Raw genomic sequence first — 22,872 nt, 5'->3', positions numbered from 1 at the left:
CCTTTCGATTGGGAGTCCGACTCTCTAACCATTAGGCCACGACTTCCCCTTCATATATCATATATCATATATCATATATATATCATATATATATATATATATATCATATATATCATATATCATATATCATATATATATATATATATATCATATATATATCATATATATATATATATATATATATATATATATATATATATATATATATATATATATATATTTATTTATTTATTTATTTATTTATTTATTTATTTATTTATTTATTTATTTATTTATTTATTTATTTATTTTATTTTATTTTATTTTATTTTATTTTTTTACACATGATAAAAAGTCAGAGAGGACAGAATTTCCATTATTGGGTCAGCTTGGCAATTAATATGTGATTTTGTGTATAACATTATAAAATTATGAATAAAACAAATTATTATATTATAGTCTTTATGCGTTAGTTTCAAATAATATTTATAGCATTACACACACATTAATTAGGCTATAGGCTATTAATGTAAATCTTGTCACAGACAGGCTGTGTTTGTGAATTACTTGTTTATCAAAGTTATCAAAGTGTTGTCTCCTGTCCCTGTGTTTAAAACTGTGTTCCTTGGCCTACAGCAGTAGGCTACAGAAAAAAAGTATAACTTTATCCCAGACTGAGTTCCATTTTACATTTTCTCCAGGAGGCGGCACAGCAGTCGTTTATAATGGAAAAATCGCCCCGGGCTGAAAGTTCCGTTACTTTCTTCCTTTCTTTTTTTTTCCTTGTAATTTCTCTTCTCCAGCGGGAAGCGTCTCTTCTCTCCTCCTCCTCACATCACATCCGTTTCAGTTTCCTGAGCAGTTTGGATTCACTCACTCAAGTGCAGCGTTAGGAAGTCCGAGTCACGTAAGCGAATCGATTCGTGCTGACGCTTCGTTTATCTTCGGTTCATTTGATTCATTTGATTCATTGTTTGATTTGCTGCAAACATATAAGTCCATTTGGGTCGTTTTGAAGTGTATAAAGTATCAAAGAACCGTCTAAAAACAATTTACCGAATTCTAGTCATCCAACAGTCTCCACGCAGCATTTGGGGTATTTATTTAGTGTGTGTGTGTGTGTGTGTGTGTGTGTGTGTGTGTGTGTGTGTGTGTGTGTGTGTGTGTGTGTGTGAAAATCGTATTTAATGAAATTATTTTATAATGATTCTTTAATGAAATGTCAACCACACTGTTTTCGTTTAACTTACTGCTGTAAACTTGTAATGGTTTACTTTACTTGCGTTATTTACGCTCAAAGTTCACCTTACAGCCGAATGATTCACACACGGTTAGCGAGTTGGTTGGTTTGGACGAGTCATCAAAAAGAACCGCGCGAGTCGGACATCACTGTTAGTGCAGCAGTTTTAAAGAGGCTGCCGTGGATCTTCTGCTGATATGGAGACTCTTACCATCCACAGAGACGGATCGTGCAACTTTAATGAGCCGACTGAACGGATTACGCGCTTTTTTGGCTGCTCTCCTGTCGCATTAACAACTCCAAACATGTCCAAAAGCCTGAAGAAGAAAAGTCACTGGACTAACAGAGTCCACGAGGTTGTGTTATTGAGGGGTCCGAGCGTGGATCTCGGGTTCGAGCTGCAGGGAGGCGCGGAGAATGGACAGTTCCCCGTGATTGGAGAGGTGAAACCGGACAGGCGCAGACTGCACCAGGACGAGCTCCTTCTGGAGGTCAATGATACTCCAGTGGCCGGACTGACCATCAGGGATGTGTGGGCTGTGGTCAGACACTGCAAAGACCCTGTCCGCCTCAAGTGTGTCAAGCAAGGTCAGTTTAACATTCATCTACATGTAAAGTTAATTAAAAGTGCCCAAATTTGACCGGGTTTGGCATACTTAGTTATTGTGCTTCTGACTTTTATTTATTAAGTTTTTAATGTTGTTAAACATATAAAGCTAAGGCTGGTCTACTTATTTATTTTCAGCAAGTTACAACACTTTTATTGTAGGCTAATAAACATAGGAACCATGCGATTATGGCAGATCACCGTGGTAAACAACATCTGTAAGATTACACCTGTTTGTAAACGTATTTTCACGTGAGCGTGAAGTTTTGCGTGTCCCGTGTGTCACATTGCATCCAAATGTAACATAAGAAGAAAGGGCTGGTGTTGTTGGACTTTCACAACTGCTTGGACTCGCGTGTGAAAGTCGGTTCGTTGCCACGGACGCGGAGTTACTGTGTTTCTGGAAAAGGGGGCGTGTCCTTCGGTACAGGAGCGCGTCCTGTTGCTGATGTTGCGTCATCGTCACGTTTACCATATCACCGTATACTGTTCAATGTTTGTAAACTTCTTGCTACATTTACTTAAATTGATCTTCTTTGTTGACACCGAAGGGTTATCTTTCCGTTATCCTTCAGCTTAGGTTTTGTTATCAGACTGTAATCCGGTTTTTGTGGGTGTGCCACGGTTCCGAAATACATCATGACATAACTATTTTCCCAGAAGGCCTGTATCTGAACCTCACAATCACATTGTCATGAATGATGCCAGTTTAGTTAGACAAAGTGGCTTGTCCTTTCTCTTTAGTTACAGACCCATAATTGTAAGCAATTTAGCTTCTTGAAGATGACTGGTTGAGCATGTGAGCGTGGCATTCCTTTCCTTTGACAAGCTGTTTTTGTTTTTTGCATTTTTTTGCATTTTAAAACCTTGCATCTGTAAATGTCTTCTAGAGCAATTGGTTAGAAATATTTGCTCCTAAGGAACCCACAATTATGACGATCCCATGAAAAGGACCCCTTTCTGACAGTTTTTATTTTTATTTTTTTAACAAATATGTATAAAATGTATGTATTTTTTAATTTTATTTATTTTTATTCAAAATGTATTGTATTACAATAAAATAATCAAGTCTAATCTAATACTTTCCAACCTGTATACAGTATCTTAGACAATACAGTATCTCAGTATTCTAGAAATAAAAATGAAACAACAGTAACAATGTTTTTTTTTCCCCCACCTGAAATTTTCTGAGGACTATTTTTATAATTGTGACTCAGCAATCTAATTATATTTAGATATTTTCTCATAATAATTATGAGTTAATGTGCCATTATAATGAGCATCTCATGACATTCAGAAATTTCTCATAATACTTCCTTAACATCTGATAATAAAAAGAAAGTTCTCAAAATAATGAAGGTAATATTTCACAATAAGAAGAAACTTATTATATATTATATTGAAAGTAGAATGAACAGGAATAATGTAGAATTTGGTAAATTTGACTTCTTTTCTTTAACATTTATTCCTGAAACAGTTCTGTGGACTTCGGAAGCCTGGTTCTGTCCCAGCATTCAAGTCATAATAATGAGAAACATTCTTTTAATAATGACTTAGCCTACTCTTTCATAATAATCAGTAACTTTCTCATAATAATGACTTAAGATCTTATAAAGATGAGAATAATCTTGCTTTTTTATCAAATTTTGAAATGAAAAGTCATATATAGCCTAATGTTTGTAATATTGATATGAGTTGGTTGTCAAGTGTTGTTTTCCATTACATAAAAGTAGAAAAACAAATTAAAAATGATACACTTTCTCATAATTATGACTTAACATCTCATAATAATAAGGAACTTTCATAATAATGAAAAATCTATTATTAACATTATTATTATTATCTTATTTACTTATAATGAGAATTATTCCATTGAGACTTTAAGTCATGATTAAGTCATAGTTAATCCATTAAAAAAAAAAAATCCTATTATTTCACATTTTTTGACATAACTACTAATTATGAGGTTTTTCATTATTATTTAAGTAATGCAATGAGATTATGATACGCTAAATCATTATGAAAACAAAGAGACTGCTTGTGTGTGTGTGTGTGTGTGTGTGTGTGTGTGCTATATATAGTGTCAATGTCTTCATACACATAGTTAAAAAAGTTAGAATTTCTATCGAAGCGTTTCATGTAATATTTTTCTTTCTGGAGTGCAGTAGCAGGGGCCTACTTGATATTCATTGGACACAGTAGTAGGGCAGACACAGAACTGTGGTCGATATGGTCAGATGCCTAGGTAAGTACCCTAAGATGAGATGTCTGTAGCATTCATCTGTGAAATAACAGGTTGTGAAACGCACACACACACACATTTACACAGCCTCCCGGGATGACCTGGCCAACTTTTTGATGTCTGGGTTTTGAGTTATCAGCAAGACCGGTTGACAGAATCATTTTTTATATTACTTTCAAGTGCTGCAAGCCGACCTTTAAACGGAGTTTTGTTACATATTATAATTATGGCACAGCACATTATTGTATTCATGTTTCATTCATCCCCTTGAGGTAGGATGATATGAGGTTGACATAAATTATCAGCTCTCAGCCGCTAGTTATAATTGTAAATTTAATTTCAGATTAGGAGATGTAATTATAATCATGCCAGCTGAATTGATGGGTTAATGCACAACGCTTCTGGATATTTTCTTTCCTGTTTCCTGTATTCTCTGACCCTGGACTCTGTGTTTCATGTTCCTCTCTCCACCCACTGCCTGACCAGCCACTTTCATAAACCGTTCAGGGCCAGCGGTAGGCCACATGCTTGTTTAAACCACACCAAGGGGTAACCAGGATGTGACATCGCCGATAGCAAGTGCACATTTTCTGCTACTCAGCTCATGGGGGTTGGTGAGCTTAACCAGAAATATTTCTTTTAGAAAAAAAAGCCTTGTGATGGAGCCGGCACCACAGCAAACGGAAAGCATGACATCATGCATGAAGTGCGGCTGTGGCATCTATAAACCTAGGGACTTCAGTTTGGCATGAGTTTAGATCTGTTTCACCAGACTGACTAAAAAGAAACGGCCCGTCCTGTGGCCTTTGTGTTACTTACCGCAATGATAGTTCAAATCTTGTAGCTTTTTAAGAAAGAGGTGTACAATTACTTTAAGCGAATGGACTCGAAACCAGTGGTGTGAATTTTTTTTATTTATTTATATTTCAGTGGCTTGATTTTGAACCTGTATATCAAAAACATCAGTTCAATTTAATTTACTGGTCATTTCTGCAGGTTATACTTATACTGCTAAATCAGTAGGTGGAAACAAGTAACTTTCGTGAGTCACTGAACCATTGAATTAAAGTTATAGTTAAATGAATTAAAGTTATAGTTAAGTGAATTAAAGTTATAGTTAAATGAATTAAAGTTATAGTTAAGTGAATTAAAGTTATAGTTAAATGAATTAAAGTTATAGTTAAGTGAATTTAAGTTAAAAAAAAACTTCATTTTTTTTTTAAATTCGTGAACTATTTAATTTTGTTCATATGTTGTTTATATGGAATATATAGGGAAAAAAATCATGCTCTGGTTAATCACAGTCATGACATAAAAAGATATAATTATTATACAAAATGTATTAAGTTATAATTATAAATGTCTATGAAATACTACATCATTATTGTGACTATGTCATAATTATGATTTATGAAAGCAAGCTTTTCAAAATTATGAGATACTAATTCATATGGAGATAAAAGGTTGAAATGTTGAGGTAAAAAGTCATAATTATGACTTTTTATCTTACAATTACAGTATAATTTACCAAAGCACAATTTTCAAAATTGAGATATTAAGTCATGAAATAAAAAGTCATAACTATGACATAAAAGTCAAACTTATTAAGACTTTTACCTCATAATTGTGATTTAGCAAACCATGATTTTCAGTCATAATGAGACAAAAAAGTCTAAATTATTAAATAAATAGTACCAAACTATGAGTTGAAAATTTAGAATTATGACTTTTATGTTATAATTTACTAAAGCATGATTTTCAAAATTGAGATACCTATTATGACATAAAAGTCAAAATTTTGTTGTCATCATGACTTTTTGTCATTAATTGTATTACGCTGTAATTTTGAGAAAGAGAAGACTGTTAAAAATTTGTTTTTCAAAAAGTTTCATTCACAAATACAATTACTTGAAAAGCCATTAGAATTGATTTTAAACTGGTGGTGAATGATAAAACTAAGACTTACATTGAAGCAGTGACTTAACTTTTGATATATTTTTAGATTTCATCAGGTTAGCAACCACCTAGAAATAAACAAGAACAACCTATCAAACCCCTAGCAAGGCTCTCTAGATACCATTCAGAACACCATAGCCACCAGATAGCAACACCCTGGCATTATGGTAGTGAATATGTGTGTATTATGGTCGGGCGATGTCTATAATGAAACATTGTGATGGACGATGACATGGGGGGCGGGAGGAGGGGTGTTCCTCCAATGATTTGATTCGTCAAATGATTTGCAGATCCTGAGGACCAATGACAAGCACCTATATTGTCAAATGTGTGGTAAGTACTGTCAGCCCCTATAGAGTCCTTGTGATCGCGAATCTCGAAAGTGAAAGTGAAAGTAAAATGAGAGCGATGTATCCTCAATCTCTATAGCAGCTCACCCATGAAGGCTTGTCTTGTCATAAATCTATCCGGGTTGTGTCTCCCAGGTGAATGCATGGCATCCTGGTGCTCATGTAGTAATGATGTGCATGCAGTCACCCAGAAATCCAGCAGTGGTAAGGGAATACTGGACCTCTGCTGATCTGAAATTGTCTTTCACCCTCAGCACTTTACTTATTGTCAGTCTGCATGGTGCAACGCCCATGAGAGGGGTTGGAGTTTGTGATAATGGAAAGTCGTTGCCCTTTAACATTTCCTCTCCATAGATTTGCACTTTTCGTTCAAGTGGGAGGTTCTCTCAAGGGAGTCACATCTATCAGCGGATCCATCAATGAGCAGATATATTAGGGATCCACTGATAGACGCGGCTTTCAAGCGCTCCCGTGTGTATCTCTGTGAGCACTGTGAAATGAAGTGAAATGAATGAGGTGAAGAGTGTGAAATGATGATCATTGTTAACATATCTATGACACACGTGAAATGCTGGTCTCGTCACTTTTTTTACATTTCAGTACCTACTGGTACTGACATTAGTACTTTTCACACCACTAATATATAACACTTTACAATAAAGTTCTATTAGTTCATTCTATTCGTCTATTAGTATGAACTATAATGAACAAACAATGAACAACACATTTATTACAGTAATTGTTAATCTTTGTTAATGTCAGTTAATGAAAATTCATTGTTAGTTCATGTTAATTCCCAGTGCATTAATTATTGTTAACAAGGACAACTTTTGATTTTAATAATGCATTAGTAAATGCTGAAATTAACATCACTTAAGATTAATAAATGCTGTAGAAGTATTCATTGTTAGTTCATGTTAACTAAAGTGGTTAATAATGTTAACTAATGAACTTTATTGTAAAGTGTTACCTCCCTCTCTCTCTCTCTCTCTCTATATATATATCTATATATATATATATATATATATATATATATATATATATATATAAAACACTTATTGTATATATACAATTATATATACAAATTAATTAAATTAAATCATTAAATAGTATTTAAAAATCAATAACCACATTGTTTTTTTTATTAGTTTTTTACTAAAGAACTAATGAAGAACACACATATCATATTTAATTTAATATATTAATAAAAAAAGTTTGAAATAAGCAGCTTTGCGGTAAATATTGCAGAATTATGAGAAGTATTCTACCGCCTACATATACATAAATACAATGGGATCTTGCATGTTTAAATACAGTTTTCTAATGAATGAATCTATATTTTTAAGCATTTTTTTAAGATTGGTTAATTTTGTATGATGTACTTTTAATGATGTATTTTAATTAATAATAATAATAAAAAAAAAGTAAAAAAAAAAAAAAAAAAGGTTTTCATTTAATGGAACTTCTCTAAGTACAATGTAATCTCGCCAAGAATCACTCCATGCAATACTATGTGTCTTAACTGAATATCCTGTTAAAGTCACTTTGCATTGAATGAGGTCTCTGGGTGATTTCTCAGTGGCTTATTGGGTTTGCCTATAATTTGTTTGTGGCTGCTGTAGTATTTGTGTGAGAGTGAATCTTAAGTGAATAAAGGTTACTCCAGTAAGAGCGTGTCTGAGTGAGCCAACAAATCAAGAAGATTTTCTGCCAGGTGTTTGCACTGACACTTGATTTGAAAACACTTGACTTATGTTACTTTTTGGCATCATACAGAGTGAATGTGTAAGAAGTTATATTACTAGGACTAGTACAATAGGTAGATAGATAGATAGATAGATAGATAGATAGATAGATACACAGTGTGTGTGTGTGTGTGTGTGTGTGTGTGTGTGTGTGTGTTAAGCTCCATTGATTCTTTTATAGTCATGCCAATTTATCACTCCTCCATGGCTGTCTGCATGTTCACGTACCCTTGCTCAAGGACGTATGATTCATCGGTCTGAATTTATTCGATTAGCAGGTACATTTGGGTCGATTTTATTTCACTTCAAATGAAATCACCTGCAGAGAAAGACATTTTGCAGTACTTGAGTTTGAACAGTTTACTTCGAGTGGAACTTTCATCTTGTAAGATATGCAAGTCTCCATGTCACCACGTCCGTTACTGTGACAGACATGGAGAAAACTGTTTCACAGCCAAGAGATCTGATCCCAGTTCTGGGAGAGGTATGTCTGAGTCAAGCAGCATCATATCTTTTGTGTCTCGTGTTGCTGGATATCAGCGATGAGCAGTGTTGTAGAGAGAGACGGATCATTTTGAGTGGAGCTTCCTCTGAGAAGCATGTTTGTTAAGGAAAGCTATTGTGCGGTTGTATTTGTGGTTGGTGATTCATGTTTCCTCATGAGGCTGTCACTCAAGGATCTGCAGTCCTCTGCTTTAATTTGCTATTCCTAAAGCTTGAAACTAATTAATTTCTAAAACTCTCAATGAGAGTGTGGGTGCTTTTTAGTGCATAACTGTTTGGCATCTGACTGAAGATAATGGTTTAGCAAAACTGTGTGCCAGAAGTGTCATGGGAAATATGATTTTTCTTGCATACTGTGAAAATGAAGGCTTTGTTTAGAATTGTAGCATACTTCATACTTTACAACTGTGTGCACTGAAAATGACCTGTTTTTTTTTTTTACAGGTATGCACAATATGTCAATGTTATGTCAGTTATAGTCTAATATTAGAGTTTTTTAAAAAAAATATAATACATTTATTAGAAATGTGTTAGACGTCTCTAACTAAATCTCTTAAACATCCTCTGTTTTATTTGCCTAAAAAACATTAATAATCTTATAACAATGTTAAATGTCATCTTTAGCAAATATACATTTCTAACTGTGCCTTATATTATTGTGATGCATAAATCAACAGCATTTAAAACAAATGATTTTAGAGGTGTGTGTGTGTGTGTTTTAATTTATTAAAACAAATAGTTATAATATATATATATATATATATATATATATATATATATGTATAATTTACATTTTTATTGTTTACTGGGCATAACATTTTTTTTAATTTTTGGGCTAATCTTATCGGTCTATTATAATTTAGGTTAATTAAAATATAGGTGTATTCCTAATAGTGTACAATGTTTAATCTTTAAACAGTAGCCACATTGTCACACAATATATTATTTAAACAAAAATGTATATAATTAATCGATTATTTATAGGTTCTCTTACGAGAGCTCTCTCGTACTGCGTCTTAGCTAAGACGCTACGGGAAAAGTCTCTTTTCACGAAATACTGAAGCAAAAAATTATCCTTAATTTTGTATTTTTGTAAAGCGCATTTGCAGCAGTACACAGCCATAGGCGAGACGGCTCGTTCGCTCATTGGCTTGTTCTGCGGCAACTGCACAGCCTATCGAGCGCGGGCTGATGCAACATCAGACCAATAAGGGCGCTTCGCGCCCTTCTTGCCACTTCCCGCCGAAACGGGTGTGGCCCAACCTATAAAAGGAGCTCGAAAAGGCTGACTCACCTGATTTTTCATCTCTTCAGCGAAGCTCACGCTGGATCACGGAGGAAGCAAGCGCCGTCTGAGAAAGCACATCAGCAGGACGAGCCATTCTGAAGCTGCTGGCATCGCCGCCTTCCATTGCCGTTCCTGCTGCGCTATCCGGCGCCTATATCCTTTCAATCCTGTTATATACAAGCTGTTCTTTATGTGTGTGTGTGTGTTCGCCCTGCGACACACACTCGTAAAAGAGCTCGCGTCTTTTTTAAGATGCCTTCCTGCGGCTCGTCAGAGCCCCACTCAGCGAGGGAGACCGGTACGTCATCTGTGTCTCCTGCCTGGGTGAAGATCATGCAGCGCTCGCTCGCTGACGGCGGATGCCCCCACTGCGAGCTGTTGCCATGGTGACTCTGAGGACTCGCCTGGCCTTTTTCTCTGAGCCTGCATTCTCCGCTGCGCTGAGGCGCCGTAAAAGCATCGCTTCCAGCGGATTCCGGAACCGTCTTCAGCTCAACCGAGCTCGCCGGTTCGCCCTGCTTCACCGGCCCCCCCCTGCATCGCTTCCCGGTGGGCAGCGCCCGCTGTTTGCCGGCGCGTCGTCCGAGGAAGTCGATCTCAGGGCCGCGTCGGGGGAAGAGGACACGCGCTCTCTGCTGGCTTCGGGCAGTGAGGGCTGGGCGAGCTCCGAGGATCTCGCGCCTTCTGCTCAGAAGCCCAGCAGACGAGCTGACATCGAGAAGGAGCCGGGGCGAATGCTCGTGTTGGCCGCGATGTGTCTCGGCCGCGAGTGGTTTGCACCAGCGCCCCCCCCTCTCGTTCCCGGCTGGATGGTATTTCCTTTTCGGATGAGCGTACTTCTCAAAGCCCGCCTCATTTCTTCCTGAGCTTCACGAAGAGGTGGCGAAGGCTTGGAACGCTCCATATTCAGCACGAACTCGTTCGTCTGTCTCACTAGCATTCTCCACACTGATGATGCTAAAAACAGGAACTACCACTCACTTCCGCCGGTGGAACAGGCGATAGCGACGCACCTTTGTCCGCCCTCTGCTGGACGGCGGCAAAAGCGGTGTTGCCATCTAAAGCCTCCTGTGTGGCGCTGCGTCGGCACTACTAACGATGGCTGCTTCATCGAAGCGCAGGTGTACGAGTTCCGCTGTGGCCGAGCTCTCACCCAAGCGCGCCGCTGTTTCAGTTCCAGGAATTGTGACTGTCTCAGCGTTTTCTGCAATGCGCAAGCCTGCACAGTTGCCCGCTTGCCTGCACACAAAAGCCGTTATCACAACAGCTTCAGCAACGCAGCTCGAGACCCCCGTTCTCGCTCTACTGGCCGTCGCCCCGCGCCGCGGGGACCGCGGCAGAGGATTACGGTGAGGCCGGGAGCCCCGAAGCCATCCTGGGAAAGCCATCTACGCATGCTGCATGACGCTGCGTCGGCACTACACACGATGGCTGCTTCATCGAAGCGCCGGTGTACGAGTTCCGCTGCGGCCGGGCTGTCACCGAAGCGCGCCGCTGTTTCAGTTTCCAGAGATTGTGACTGTTTCAGCGTTGTTTGCAATACGCAAGCCTGTACGGTTGCCCGCTTGCCTGCACACGAAAACCGTTATCACGGCTACCCAGATATTTCCCGAAAAAGGTGTAATTTCTGGTGTCCCGGCCACGGCCGATGGTGCTATAAATGTAGTGACGATGCCCACTGCTCAGTGCCCATCTCCGCATATAAGCACAGCCCTTCACACAGGGCTCGCGCCTATAAAAGCGACTCAAGTCGATCACGCGCACTACATAGTTGACGTGCCCACTCCTCAGTGCCCACAATCACTATGTCACACGCGTCATGTGGTTTCTGTAAAAACGAAACCCGTGCACGTTCGTCTGGCCATGGCCGATGGTGCTATAAATGTAGTGACGATGCCCACTCCTCAGTGCCCATCTCCACATGTAAGCATAGCCCTGCACACAGGGCCTGCGCCCATAATGTCGACTCAAGTCGGTCGCGCACACTGCATAGTAAACGTGCCCACCCCTCAGTGCCCACAATTACTATGTCACACACGTCATGTGGTTTCTGTAAAAACGAAACCCGTGCATGCTCGTCCGGCCACGGCCGATGGTGCTATAAATGCAGTGACGATGCCCACTACCCAGTGCCCATCTCCACATGTAAGCACAGCCCTGCACACAGGGCTAGCGCACATAAGATCGACACAGATCGGTCGAGCGCGCCGCATAGTAAACGTGCCCACTTCCCAGTGCCCACATACACTATGTCACATACGGCGCGGGGCTTCTGTAAAAATGAGACCCGTGCACGTACATTCTGCACAGGCAGACAGCGAGTTGAAAGTGGTAAAAGTGCACACATGCAGCCCACGGTTACTCGCAGATATATCGAGTCCCACGGGACCCGCTCAGCCTCCCTCCAGTCGGTTAAGCGCCGGAACGGGGTCGAGGAAGAGCGATCTGCCCGCTGTGATCAGCGCGCTCCCCGCCTCAGATGCGCAGCACACTCGAGCGCCGCCGTTGCCCAGTCAACAGAGCGCGTTTCGCATCCAGCCCTTAGCCATTCATGCAGATGCATGGTCAGTGCTTCCAGGGGTTTCGGATTGGGTGCTAGGCATTATAAAGAGAGGCTACTCGCTACAGTTTTCTCGACGCCCACCGTGCTTTTCAGCGCGCGTCGAAACTACGGTCAAAACAGAAGTAGCACACATACTTCGGGCCGAAATATCAAAACTGTTGAGCAAAGGGGCTGTAGAGCCTGTGTCTCAAAGCGAGGGGGGGCTGTACAGCAGATACTTTCTGGTGCCCAAGAGAGACGGGGGTCTCCGGCCCATACTGGATCTAAGACAGCTGAACGGGCATTGATGAAACACAGTTTCAAAATGTTCACGACCAGGAAGCTCCTCGCGCAGATTCGCAGAGGGGACTGGTTCATGTCAATAGATCTGAAGGACGCATATTTTCAAATACAGATAGCGTCAAACCACAGGCGATATTTGAGATTCGCCTTCGAGGGCCAGGCATACCAGTTTGCAGTCCTGCCATTCGGCTTGTCCGTAGCTCCTCGTACGCTTACGAGGTGCATGGATGCAGCGCTCGCTCCTCTTAGACTCAGAGGCACACGAGTGCTGAATTATTTGGACGACTGGCTGGTTCTGGCCCGATCATGAGCGGAGCTCATGGACCACAGAGCCGTTTTACTCGATCACCTCGAGAAGCTCGGCCTCAGTGTCAATTGGGTGAAGAGTTCGCTGAACCCCAGTCAGACGATCCTGTTTCTGGGTATAGTTCTGAACTCGTGTTCCATGACGGCGCGGCTGTCACCACAGCGCGCGATGGGCATTCAGCGTGCAGCGAGTTCTTTCCGCTGTGGCGCGACTGTGTCGCTCAAACACTGTCAAAAGATGCTGTGTTTCATGGCCTCAGCATCTCCGGTTCTGCGGCTGGGCCTGCTCCGCATGCGCCCCCTGCAGTTCTGGCTGAAGGCTCGGGTGCCGCGCAGAGCGTGGGCGTCTGGCCGGCTGCATTTCAAGGTCGATCAGAGCTGTGTTGCGGCTCTAGCACCTTGGACAGCGAACGGCTGGTACCGATCAGGTGTAAGCCTGGGGACTTCCCCGAGTGTGAAAATGGTGTCGACGGACGCCTCCACTTCGGGATGGGGAGCGCTGCTCAAAGGCAGACCGTCCTTTGGCCTATGGTCAGAACGGGAAAAGCTCCATCATATCAACTGCCTGGAAATGCTGGCAGTGGAGAATGCGCTGACGCGCTTTTGTCCCCATATCAAGGATCACCACCTCGTAGTCCGTTCGGACAACATGTCCGTGGTGTCCTACATAAATCGCCAGGGCGGTCTCGGGTCCCGAAACCTGTACAGGCTGACGGAACGCCTCCTGATTTGGGCTCAACGCAACGTGCGCTCGCTGAGAGCGGTGCATGTGCCTGGACTGCAGAATCTGGGTCCAGACAGGCTGTCCAGAGGCAATGTCCCTACGGGAGAATGGTCTCTACACCCGCAAACAGTTCGGCTGTTGTGGGAGAGATTTGGCATGGCGGAGGTGGACCTCTTTGCGTCCCTCGGAAACGCTCACTGCCCCACATTCTTTTCCAAGAACGAAAGCGCGCTGTCACGGAAATGGCCGTGCTGCCCGCTTTATGCGTTCCCTCCCGTCACCCGTGATAGAACGGGTGAGAGAAACGAGATGTTCAATACTGCTTGTGGCACCTCTTTGGAAGAACCATCCATGGTTCCCAGATTTGATGCAATTAGCAGATGTCGCCCCATGGCCGGTACCGTTGAGGAGAGATCTCCTCTCGCAGGCCAGGGGCTCGATTTGGCACCCTCGACCGGAGTTGTGGTCCCTCCATGTATGGGCACTCAACGGTTACCCGCTGATCTCGCAGGGGGAGTGCTAAATACCATCACTCAGGCTAGAGCTCCGTCGACACGACGTCTGTATGCCTCGAAGTGGTCGGTGTTCTCCAGCTGGTGCACAGCTCGAGGTTATTCACCCCTTAGTTGTGAGGTGACGGAGGTCCTCTCCTTCCTACAGGAGCTGTTGGATAAGGGCAGAGCCCCATCCACGCTCAAAGTTTATGTGGCGGCCATCGCGGCGTTTTCTGAAACGGCGTCCGGTCAGTCAATAGGAAGGAACGATTTAGTCATCCGGTTCCTCAGAGGAGCTAGGAGGCTGAATCCTCCCAGACATCCGTCAGTCCCTATGTGGGACCTCGCGGCGGTTTTGGAGGCCTTGAAGGGTCCCCCTTTTGAGCCTATCCAATCGGTTAGCCTTCAGCATCTGTCGTTCAAGACAGTATTCTTGTTGGCTCTCGCTTCTGTGAAGCGCGTGGGTGATTTGCACGCGCTCTCGGTGAGCCAGTCGTGCTTGGAGTTTGGGCCCAATGACTCAAGGGTCATACTCAAACCTAGGCACGGTTATGTGCCGAAATCCCTCAACACACCGTTTCGGGCTCAGGTTATTGCCCTGTCTGCCCTGCCGGTGTCAGGGGAGGATGGAGACTCAAGTCTTCTTTGCCCTGTCAGGGTTTTAAGAGCTTATGTGTCTCGCTCTGCTGCCTCTCGGCAGACGGAGCAGCTATTTGTCTCGTTCGGTGGACGTTCCAAAGGAATGGCTGTTTCGAGACAGACTCTATCCAGATGGATAGTTGACGCCATAGCGTTAGCTTACGCTTCCAGGGGCCTTCAGTGCCCGTTGGGCGTCAGAGCACACTCCACAAGAGGCGTCGCCTCGTCGTGGGCGTGGTCTACTGGGATCTCCTTGCAGGATATATGTATGGCGGCGGGTTGGGCCTCGCCGTCTACATTTATCAGGTTCTATAACCTGGAGGTTCCCGCCTTGCAAGCAAGGCTGCTGTCGGTATAGAAGAATCAGGGCCCTGAGGGGAATTCTGAATTCATGAGCGCTAGGCGCTGCCGACTGTTATATGGGCAGTATTGCGTAAGACCCGCATTGCCACATTGGTCAGGCCTTGCCTCGGCTGTGTGATGTCATATTGCCGCATCTACGGATGCTGCTAGATATGGGACGGAGGGTTTTTCCCCCTTTTTTCTGTCCCGGACTCTCTGTGAGTCCCTCAGGTGACTGTGCACTGTAAATCCTGGGCGTTGCTTCAGGTTTATCGGTGTGTGATCCCTGCGCGCACGGCGTTTTACATCGGGTTCCCGTAGCGTCTTAGCTAAGACGCAGTACGAGAGAGCTCTCGTAAGAGAACGTACTCGGTTACTAAACGTAACCTCGGTTCTCTCTAGAAGAGCGAACGAGTACTGCGTTCTCTGCCGTGCGTACGATTCACTCTGGTTCGCTTCGGCGATGAAATAAATCAGGTGAGTCAGCCTTTTCGAGCTCCTTTTATAGGTTGGGCCACACCCGTTTCGGCGGGAAGTGGCAAGAAGGGCGCGAAGCGCCCTTATTGGTCTGATGTTGCATCAGCCCGCGCTCGATAGGCTGTGCAGTTGCCGCAGAACAAGCCAATGAGCGAACGAGCCGTCTCGCCTATGGCTGTGTACTGCTGCAAATGCGCTTTACAAAAATACAAAATTAAGGATAATTTTTTGCTTCAGTATTTCGTGAAAAGAGACTTTTCCCGTAGCGTCTTAGCTAAGACGCAGTACTCGTTCGCTCTTCTAGAGAGAACCGAGGTTACGTTTAGTAACCGAGTACGTTTTCTGACATACTGTGAGTTGAAATAAGTTTTCCTATCAGCCAGAATTTGTATCCTAATATTTGGCACTGATCAGGCTAACATTTAAACAGTAGTATTCTACATTGTTGTCACATGAGCTTATTGTATGTTGTTAAATTAAAACACTAGCCAAAAAATAAAATAAAACTGGCTGCTAAAATTTGAAATGGAAGTTCAAAATGTGTGCATTGCATTGTGGGATACATACGTTTCTACATGCGTATCAAAATCACTAGCAGAAACAACCTGTGTAATAAAATACAGTAGGTCAGTAAGAGGGTACAAACTGGCATGGGAAACTAATTCTTATTTTTTATTTTAAATACTTAAAGACTTCTAAGAAAACAAATGCTAGAAAGTAAAGTCCCCTAATGTTCAATTTGTGGTATACCTGTATTATTTGTGTGCTTATATTTGCTTCAAGAAGACAGATATCAGGAGATATAAATAAAATCAGCTTGAGAAAGAACTGATGATTCACGGGAAAGGATTGACCACAATCAATACAAATGTGTGTGTCTGTGTGTGTGTGATTCAGGGAGTCTGTTTGTATCTTATTCATTTTGACTGTAATTGCAGAAGGCCATGGACAAATGAAGATGGGCTCCTTTTTTATGCACTCAAACTTAAGATTTATTCAATTGGACCAGACTAGTTCTTTGAATATATATACACAATGTAATGAATGTTTTATATTTTCAGCAGTTTCTTTTCATAATGGTGAATGAGCACAATAAGGACCGATTAAATTCTGCTCTTGTGTTTCAATGTTTAAGTAATTGTAATTTGTTCAGCATGTACACGTTTATGATAAATAACTTTGCGGATGTGACAAGCTTAATTCTTACTGTTACTGGAATGAAACATGTTCACCCACTTGCTCTCAGATTAGGATTTTATATAATGGATGTTAATAATTTACTTCTACATAAAGGTTGATTTAGAAATTAACTGTTTATTGTTTTTTTTATACATATATATATATTTGTATCTGCTCAAATTGAGCTTCAAGCAGATGGTTTTCTGTCTGATTCATTTCTATGAATCACACCCTTTCACAGTGAAGATGGCGTTTATCAAAATCTGTCCACCTCTTGTTGCCATGTGGGCTAGAAAGATTCATATTCAGTGGAATATACTGTAGACTTCGGCAGGCTTCTTTAGTTGAAAAAATAACATAGCATGCTCTACTTTTAGCTCTCTCACAGTACTTCTATCTCTCTGGCACCAAGCTGTTTGTGGTCAGCAAATCCTGCCAATGAAAAACAGCAACATCTAAAGCTTTACCCTATGACATAATCACCACAGTCATATGATTCTGAACTCATAGAGCATCTAGTCTGGTCAGATCTTTCTCCTAAGAGCTCAATAGGTTTTTTTTTTTTTCCTCGCACACATTTTTTCCCAAATCCTTATATAGACAGTTTTTAATCATGAAGCAGGCAATAACATTATAACATTTGAAGCACTGATCTGGGATTCCCATTAATTTTATTGCTCTACTGTGTAAACAATGCTGCATTTTAATTGATTTGTTTTTATCTTATAAATTATAGGAGAAACAGAGACAACTTTGATACCTAAATATTGGGCTGACTTTTCAAGATTGCATTTTGCATTTGCCTTCAAAACTTTTCGCTTGCCTTCGTTAAAGTATTCGCAAAAGTATTCACATTCACTTACAAAACTTTTCATGTTCTCAAAAAAGTAACTTTTGTATTTACTCGTAAAACCTTTTGAGTGCTCTCGCAAAAGTGTTTTGCGTTCCCCAAGAAGCCTTGCATTTGCCTTCAAACGTTTTCACATGCCTTCTTTAAAGTATTCGCAAAAGTTTTCACATTCACTTACAAAACTTTTCACGTTCTCAAAAAAGTAACTTGCATTTACTCGTAAAATGTTTTGAGTGCTCTCGCAAAAGTGTTTTGCGTTCCCCAAGAAACCGTGCATTTGCCTTCAAAAGTTTTCGCATGCCTTCACAAAAGTACTGAATTTCCCAAGAAACTTTGCAATTGCTCGCAAAAGCATAGAAATCTAGTTTTTCCTCTCACCTTATACTACTTCTATTATTATTTCCATCAAAAATGTTTTGCGAGTGAACTCAAACCTTCTCTGGGGAATGCAGAAGTTTTGTGAGAAATTGCAATAGTATTGATGGATCATTTTTAGTCCAATCTCATATTATTCCCATCACCATGTTCCTTTAGGGGCTCCATACATAAATGTACCATAAGTGAGAAAATGTCATTAAGAATTCCATCTAAATCAATACAGTTTACTTCCGGGGTGTTCTATTATTGGGCCTTTTTTAAAAGGTTGATTTCTTGGCTTTGGTTTTGTATTAAATATGGTTGTAAACAGTGTGTGTGTGTGTGTGTGTTTATGGTGACTTTAAAGAAAGTGTTCAGCAATTAGAGGTTAAGGGAGTACAGTTTTCTTCTGCTGAGTCTCACAAAGTCTCTCAAAATCAGGTCGTCATGTGCCACATAATGTGTCCACTCGCAAATAAAACTTCCATCTTCCCCTTTACTCACTGTCAGCTTCTTCTCTCCTGCCTCCTCTCCACCTCCTCTGTCCCACACATATTTACCTCCTCCCTGCATCTGTCTGTTTTTAATTAATGCCTACTGTATTATCTGAAGTATGTGAGTCCTGTTGTTGGCTTGGCATAGAACTAAGGAGGCTTTGTTTACCAGTGCTGTATCTGCTTGTTGAGAGCTCACATGATTAAATAAGTTGATTAACTCAAAACAAGCACAAAACAAGTCTGACTGGAAGTCAGGATTTGAATGGAGGTCACGGTTTGTACCAAGACTAGGTATCTTTCACTGAAAGTGCTCTGATTTAGAAACAGAATGTAACAGCACATAGTGCATTAGATTGCTTTGAATATTGTTATTATTGTTAATATTATTCAGAGAATTTCATGTAGAGAAGGTAAAAACATTTTAGAATATCCAACATTATCGATATATTGAAATCACTGTTGTGTAAAGACCTCACATGTGCTGTCAGTGTTTTAGTGGTGATACTTTGGTTGAATGAATAGTGATGATGATAATGTGATTCTAGATCATGATTGGCTAACATATTCTGCGTATTCAATGGTTTGTACTTGTCTAGTGAATTAAAACCCATTTAAACGGGCTCTGAATGTATGGTGTAAGGTATAGAGTGTTGAATGAGAGCTTTAGGATGGACCTGTAGTACAGTGGTACAATGGGTGGACTGGTATTTAGGCCTTTGAGCCCATGTGAGGAGCCCATCTCTGCATATATTACCATCAACGATGGGTTGTCATTGTTCTCACATGAAAGGAACATGCAGTTATTCTAATGAAACGTGGGAAAGGGGATCACTCTCCTCCTTTTACCTCTCTGCCCCATTCCTCCATACACCATTGGTATGCTGCGGTTTGTGAACTCTGTGATTCCCACATTAGTTATTCGCGTTAGTTGGCAGCTCAAGTGTTTGGTCATATAAATGTATACAGTACAGGTGGATAGTATCCAGTTTACTTTGTTAATGTAAATGCTATTGGTTTTATATTTGTGGTTAATTCGTGAATTCTAAAGAAAATGACTTGTCTTTTGAGTTTAATCAACTTAAAACAACTTTCCTTTTTAGTTCATTTCACTTAGACAAACGGCAATTTCTGCATAATTTTATCAATTCACTTTAAGTCTGGCTCAGTTTTGGTACATAGTTCTATAGTATTTACACACCAATTGCACACCAATTCAAATTCCATCCTGATGTCACATATACCCTTGTCACAGTATGTCTGTTTGCATGTAAGCATTAGCATTTTGTTAAATTCATTATCTTAAAATCGTTAATTGTGTCTTTATACCAGATGCCCTTGTCACGTTTGTTTTGTGATTGTATTTAAAGGTTTGCATTAAGCTAAATTCATTACCATTCATTGTGCACATAAGCATTAGCATCAAGCTAAATTCTTTACCTTAAACATTTAAATTGCATCTTGATATCACAGATGTACTTGTCACATTCTTTTTGATTTTGCATGTAAATGTTAAGCTGAATACTTTAAAATTCCTGTTAATTTTAGTAGCACTGACTCTCTTGTCACATTCTCTTTATGTGTGTTAGCATCAAGCTAAAGATATTATCTTCAAATTTATTATTAAAAAAAAATAATAACAAACTGCTTTTCTGTGACATGACATTGTGGTCAGTAATAGCCTAAAAAGCATTCATGGATCTATACTTGGAAAATTTCTGTCCTTCTGTCCACTTTTTCATTCCAATCTTATATAATATGTAGGAAGTGTTAATATAGACCGTGTAAGAAAACAGGAATTGTTTGTTTTTTTCTTGTAACCTCTAACAAAGGCAAAGGCAATATCAAATGATCATAGAACATTACAGTAAACAATAAATAATAAAAGCATAATATATACTCAAATTAAACAGCTGAAAACGATCAGAGATCATGAGAGCTAATAAGAAAAGACACAAGCAAGCAGTTCATTCTGATGAAGCTTGTTTTTTAATATCTGAACCTTTTTAATGTCTCTCTTCCTTCATCTCTTGTCCCCTCTCACTCTTTCATGCACCTGTAATCGAGGTCTGAAATTTATATTATGTGATGTTGGCTGGTGGAGAAGTTCAGCCATTGACTTATGTAGGTCAGAAGATTTAATTGGATCTCACTTTATTGAGATGGAGCCCTTTGTCTAAATGTGTGTGGATGCAGATGTGCACACACACACTGCAAATTATAGACGGCTGTAATTTTGAAAAAACAAATTTATCTTTCCCGCATTGCAGGTCCCAGTGCTAAGCATCCTACAGGAAATGGAAGGATAAAAAATGCAAAGCAAGCCGAGAGTTTTAGGTTTTACAGTACACTGAGAAATTGCTGTCAATGAATGCACTGCAGCATAAAGGCCCGTTCACACCAAGAACGATAACTATAAAGAAAACTATAAAGATAACGATATTAGCGTCCACACCAGCGAACGATATTGTCTGTGTATTCTAAGCGGACGCGCGTCTGCTGCTTTAAATTCTTGAGCTCATTACAGCAGGATTGATTCTGATTGGTTGGCAATGTTTTTATCGTTCATCAGAAAAAAAAAATCGTTCTGAAAGTGATTCCAACGATATCGTTTCTCTGTGCCTTTATCGTTATAGTTGTGGTGTGGAAACTTAAAGGGGTCATATGATGCGATTTCAATTTTTCCTTTCTCTCTGGCATGTTACAAGCTCTTGGTGCGTAAAGAAGATCTGTAAAGTTGTAAAGTCTCAAATCCAAAGAAATATTATAAAAGTTAATAATCAACCACGTCCACCTAAAACGGCTTGCTCTAACACACCCTCACATGTCTACGTCACAATGTGGAAATATATGCATAACGCTGCCCAAATATTCATGCAAAGAAAGAAAGCATAACTTTTATTCTCGCTGTTGCTGCTGTTGTGAAGACACTGTGTGTGTCGTTGTTAAAGCGAAACTACTTTGTTTGGCCTTCCAAAAGAGGACACAACTAGAAATCAGTGGTTCAACACTGTTCCAGAACAGTTCAGCCAAAATATTCAGATGTGTGCAGCGCATTTTGCATAGTTTCTATAAAGTGGGGCAGTTCAAACTTTGCAAGGACAGTCTGGCGCTTCTGACTTACACTAAATGATTCAAATGTGAGTTTCGAGCAGAGTAGAGTAGCGCTTGTTATTTGTTGTTTCTCTGATCACAAATGCAAAATTGGTTTTATGTTTACCCAGTGCGATTTGCAACCCATAAAAAAGGTAATTATAATCAGTAATTATGTCCCCACTGGATGCTACAAATGTCTTGTTTGTAATGAGTTTTATTGGTTTTGTCTCGTTGTGATGGGACACACAGCATCAAAGTAAGGTAAGGGGCATAACATTTCCATCACATGCTTGAGGCATTCAGCCAAACACAATGCACTGGATAGCTGGCCAACCAGCGTGGACTTCGCTTTTCAGAACTATGAGCTTTGTAAAAATCAGAATAAGTGCATTACCACCACTGATCTCTCAAATGGACCATTGAAACTCTATCTACAATCTCAGTTAGGAGTGTCAATGGTCCACTAGAGAGATAGGTGGCAGTAATGCACTTATAAGTCTGCAGTCCACCATAAAGCAAGAAGAAGAAGATGCCTCAAGCTCCTGCTGCTGAGAATGCACATAGGAGGACGTGCCCAAGAGAGTTCTAACAGTTAGGACATTGTGTGAATAAGAGGTAAAAAACTATAGAAATACTGATCAGTTTCTTGCACAGACCGATCGTTTTGTGTCTTTACACATCAATGTATCGTCATGAGCCACAGGGTTTAATTTGTTTTTGTTTGTGTATGTTTTTTTTTTTTTTTTTGATTGTAGCCGTGATTCCCATCCACTTACATTATAAGAGTGATATACTGCAACGGTTTAACTTAAAAATCTTGGTCTGTGCTCTATTGAAGAAACATCTTGGATGCCCTGGGGTAAGCAGATAAACATCAAATTTTCGTTTTTGGGTGAACTATCCCTTTAATCTGAACTGTGCTTAACTGTACCTCATTGCTAACAATCCTTGTCAATCATGTTACCTATAGTCCATATAGTGCATATAGCCCATTAGTAAACACCTCAGAAGTGATTGCTTTACACGGGCAGCAACAAAATTCACTGTCACCAAATGTTACATTCCATTTACCTCAAAAGTTGGATGTTGGAACCCAAGTTGATTGTGTTCCAGTAAATAAGTCATAAAACCAAGATGGATGTGTCCATTTTTAGCAAT

General features: G+C 40.5%; 1 protein-coding gene across 9 annotated transcripts in view; it reads left to right on the top strand.

The window, feature by feature from the left end:
* Positions 1–1,349: 1,349 nt before the first annotated feature.
* Positions 1,350–22,872, top strand: part of LOC132099039 (membrane-associated guanylate kinase, WW and PDZ domain-containing protein 2-like) — a 230,025-nt gene continuing 208,502 nt past the window's right edge. For 4 of the 9 annotated variants that reach the window (XM_059505424.1, XM_059505422.1, XM_059505425.1 and 1 more), the window contains exon 1: positions 1,350–1,807. In XM_059505424.1, coding sequence (XP_059361407.1) covers positions 1,417–1,807 — 391 coding nt within the window. In that variant the 5' untranslated portion in view covers positions 1,350–1,416. The remainder of the gene's footprint in view (positions 1,808–22,872) is intronic. The other 5 variants (XM_059505420.1, XM_059505419.1, XM_059505418.1 and 2 more) reach the window with 3 other exon arrangements.

The sequence above is a fragment of the Carassius carassius genome, chromosome 22, assembly GCF_963082965.1.
Source record: "Carassius carassius chromosome 22, fCarCar2.1, whole genome shotgun sequence".
In the NCBI taxonomy this organism is placed as follows: Eukaryota; Metazoa; Chordata; class Actinopteri; order Cypriniformes; family Cyprinidae; genus Carassius; species Carassius carassius.
This window is presented reverse-complemented; position numbering and strand designations above follow the sequence as displayed.